This window comes from Ipomoea triloba, chromosome 16, assembly GCF_003576645.1.
Source record: "Ipomoea triloba cultivar NCNSP0323 chromosome 16, ASM357664v1".
Taxonomy (NCBI): domain Eukaryota; kingdom Viridiplantae; phylum Streptophyta; class Magnoliopsida; order Solanales; family Convolvulaceae; genus Ipomoea; species Ipomoea triloba.
The window spans coordinates 13,287,980-13,291,383 of NC_044931.1; the positions used below are offsets into that span (position 1 = coordinate 13,287,980).

The following is a 3,404-nucleotide window of genomic DNA, read 5'->3' on the forward strand; positions in this document are numbered from 1 at the left end:
TGCTTTGCCCATTTTATGTTAATGTATGATAAATTTATGATGATTTGAAGTCATGATATAGAATTTATGAAGCATGAAATATTTTCTCAAATATCAAGTATTATCTCTTGTAGAGATTTATTTTACCTATTTGGAAAAATTGATGGATATTTATAGTGTAAAGTTAATGCAAATATTTGGTTAAGTATATAGCCATAATTACATGGAGGTTCTTATGATAAAAATAAAATAAAATAAAATAAAATAAAATAAAATTTTACGTATGGATATATATATATATATATATATTATTATAGATATGAAAATGTATTCATTATGTACCTTGGACCATGTATATGTAAATACTGTAGTTGGTTTGCTAAATAAATAAAATAGAGTACATGTATATTTTTATGAACTTATATATACTCTAAAATTTCATGTAAATACAATTGTAAGATGATAGCAAACAGAATGAAACCGCTGCTGGGGGATGTAATATCTGAATCCCAGAGTGCATTTATTCCTGATAGGCTTATTACTGATAATATTCTGATTGCTGCGGAGATAGGCCATTTTTTAAACAGGAAATAGAATGGGATGGTCGGATGGGGTGCTCTCAAACTAGATATGGCGAAAGGTTATGACCGCATAGAGTGGCCCTTCCTTCGCAACATGCTCTTAGCTCTGGGCTTTGCAGTTAACTGGGTGAATCTTATCATGATGTGTGTCACTACTGTGTCCTATAATTTTCTGGTGAATGGTGAGATTGTTGGTCAGGTCACACCCACAAGAGGAATCAGACAGGGAGATCCCCTTTCACCATATTTGTTTATTATTTGTGCAGAGGGGCTATCATTATTGTTACAACAAGCGGAGTCCAGAGGGTACTTCCATGGCTGCAGAGTAGCTAGGGGGGCTCCTCCTATTTCGCACTTATTTTTTGCTAATGATAGTCTTCTATTTTTTAAGGCTAATGCCCAAGAAGCTGGGGTTATCAAGCAGTGCCTCAATGAATATGAAGAAATGTCAGGGCAAGCTGTTAATTATCATAAATCAAGTGTGTGCTTTAGCAGAAACACCTCTGAGATAGACAGGGGGTTGGTCGCTACGGTACTGGGCGTGTCTCAAGCTCCTAATTTTGGTAAATATCTCGGCTTGCCTTCCTTTATAGGAAGAAACAAGAGGGCGGTTTTTTCTTATATTGAGGATAAGATCAGAAGCAGGGTTGGCTCATGGAATAAAAGATTACTCTCACGGGCTGGTAAGGAGGTCCTCTTGGAAAGTGTGGCTCAGTCTATGCCTACTTTTTCAATGAGTGTCTTTTTGCTTCCTGATTCTGTCTGTATGTCTATTGAACGGGCTATGAATCGGTATTGGTGAGGCTCAGGAGGAAATAAGGGGATTCATTGGAAGGCCTGGAATCATCCATGTGTTCCTAAGAAGTTTGGTGGATAGGGTTTTAAGGATCTTAAGGCTTTTAATATGGCAATGCTAGGCAAACAAGCTTGGCGATTCTTGTCTAATCCACGCAGCTTGGTAGCTCGTTTGTATAAGGCCAGGTATTTTTCGAAAACCTCATTCATTGAGGCTTCTGTTGGGAGTTGCCCCAGCTTTTGTTGGCGGAGCATAATGGCTGCACAAGATTTGGTTTGTTCTGGTGCTAGGAGGAGAATAGGAAATGGCAGGTCCACACTCATTTGGGGTCACCCGTGGCTCCAGGATGATACTGGCCCAATGATTCAGATTGAGATGCCCAAGGAGCTTAATGGTTCAATGGTTTCAGGATTAATTGATCCCTCCACTAATATGTGGGATCAGGAAATTCTGCAAGATCTGTTTGACCCGGCTGACGTTGTATGTATTCAGAGTGTCCTGGTGAGCCCGGATTATGAGGATTCATGGTTTTGGGCCGGGGACCCCAGGGGATGTTATACGGTTAAGGAGGGTTATAGGTGCATTAGAGGCGAGTTTAGCACTCACCCGGGGTCTTTTGATAAGTGGCAATCTTTGTGGAAAATTAAAGCACCTCCCAAGTGGAAGTTTCTCCTATGGAGAGCTCTTACTGATGTCCTCCCCATCACCCCAAACTTGATTATAAAGAGGGTGGAAGTAGACCCAACATGCCCTATGTGTGGTCTTGAACATGAGAGTCTAATGCATACATTTATTTGGTGTGATTTTTCAAAGATGGTTTGGCATGAGTCATTCATTCCAACTTCTAGTTTGTTGGGTGACTCTTTTGACATGTGGCTCACTAATGTTATGACTACTCTTACGGCTGATCAGCTCCTTACAGCAGTGGCGGTACTGTATTTCATCTGGCGTGCACGTAACAAGGCGGTTTGGGATCACTGCATGCCGACGGCGCGAACCACTTGGAGGATGGCATTGTCGGCTGTTCACTCTTGGCGGCTGGTGCACACTCAACAGCTGCATGCCCCCACGGCAGGAGCACAACAGGACGGCGTCACTGCTGCTACAGCACCTCACTTCGCCGACGACCAGCACACCTGCTTCTTCAATGCCGGATATCTGCAATCTTCAAGGAAAGCTACGGTGGGCGCGGTGCTCTACTCTCTAGGAGGCATTTTCGCTGCGGCTTTCAACGGCCCCTTGCAGGACTGCTTCTCCCCGCTCATGGCCGAATCAATGGCTTGTAAAGAGGTGCTTTCATGGATTAAAGATCGAGGTGTGTCCACAGTAGCTCTTTACACGGATTGTGTCAACTTACAACATTTGCTTGCATCGGATCATAGGTCTCTTTATTCATATGTTGCTTACTCTGTTAATGCCTCCAAGGCAATAATGTCAACTTTTACTACTTGCTCAGTGAGGATGGTTTCTAGATCTGCGAATCTAGCCGCTCACTCGTTTGCTTCGTTAGCTTTTACTCAGGCTAGCGCTTTTTGCTGGGATTCTATCCCACCCGACTCTATTGCACCTTTGATTTAATATATGCATATTTGGTTGGTTTTCAAAAAAAAAGAAGATAATGGAGTATAAAATGAGAATAAACATATTTTTATTTTTGTATTTATATAAATATATACAAGTATGTTTTGTTAGATAAAAGTATATATAAATATATGTACATACGTATTATATATGTACCAAAAGAAAGAAATATATAAAATAAAATTTATTTTGTATATATGTATGTATGCCGTATGATTTATAAAAAAAAAAAAATTATTTTATATATATGTTATGTGTGTACGAATGCATATATATATCTATAAAAAAATATATTATTATTATATATAGGGTCACACTTGTGTGAGACCGTCTCACGGATCCTTATTCGTGAGATGGGTCGGGTCGGGTTAAATCATCATGCAAATGTCATACTTATATGTGCAAATCTCACACTTATATGCTCAAATATAACACTAATCAAAAATACAATTTTTGTTACTTATAAG

The 3,404-nt window shown here is 39.6% G+C and overlaps 1 protein-coding gene across 1 annotated transcript; it reads left to right on the forward strand.

Moving 5' to 3' along the window:
* Positions 1 to 1,464: 1,464 nt before the first annotated feature.
* On the forward strand, positions 1,465 to 2,934 carry LOC116007834. Its single transcript, XM_031248501.1, has one exon. The coding sequence runs from the start codon at positions 1,465 to 1,467 to the stop codon at positions 2,932 to 2,934; it is 1,470 nt and encodes a 489-aa protein (XP_031104361.1).
* The last annotated feature ends 470 nt before the right edge of the window (positions 2,935 to 3,404 follow it).

Excerpts from the sequence above, each read along its gene's own strand:
- LOC116007834 (XM_031248501.1), top strand. The coding sequence starts at position 1,465 with ATGGCAATGCTAGGCAAACAAGCTTGGCGATTCTTGTCTAATCCACGC.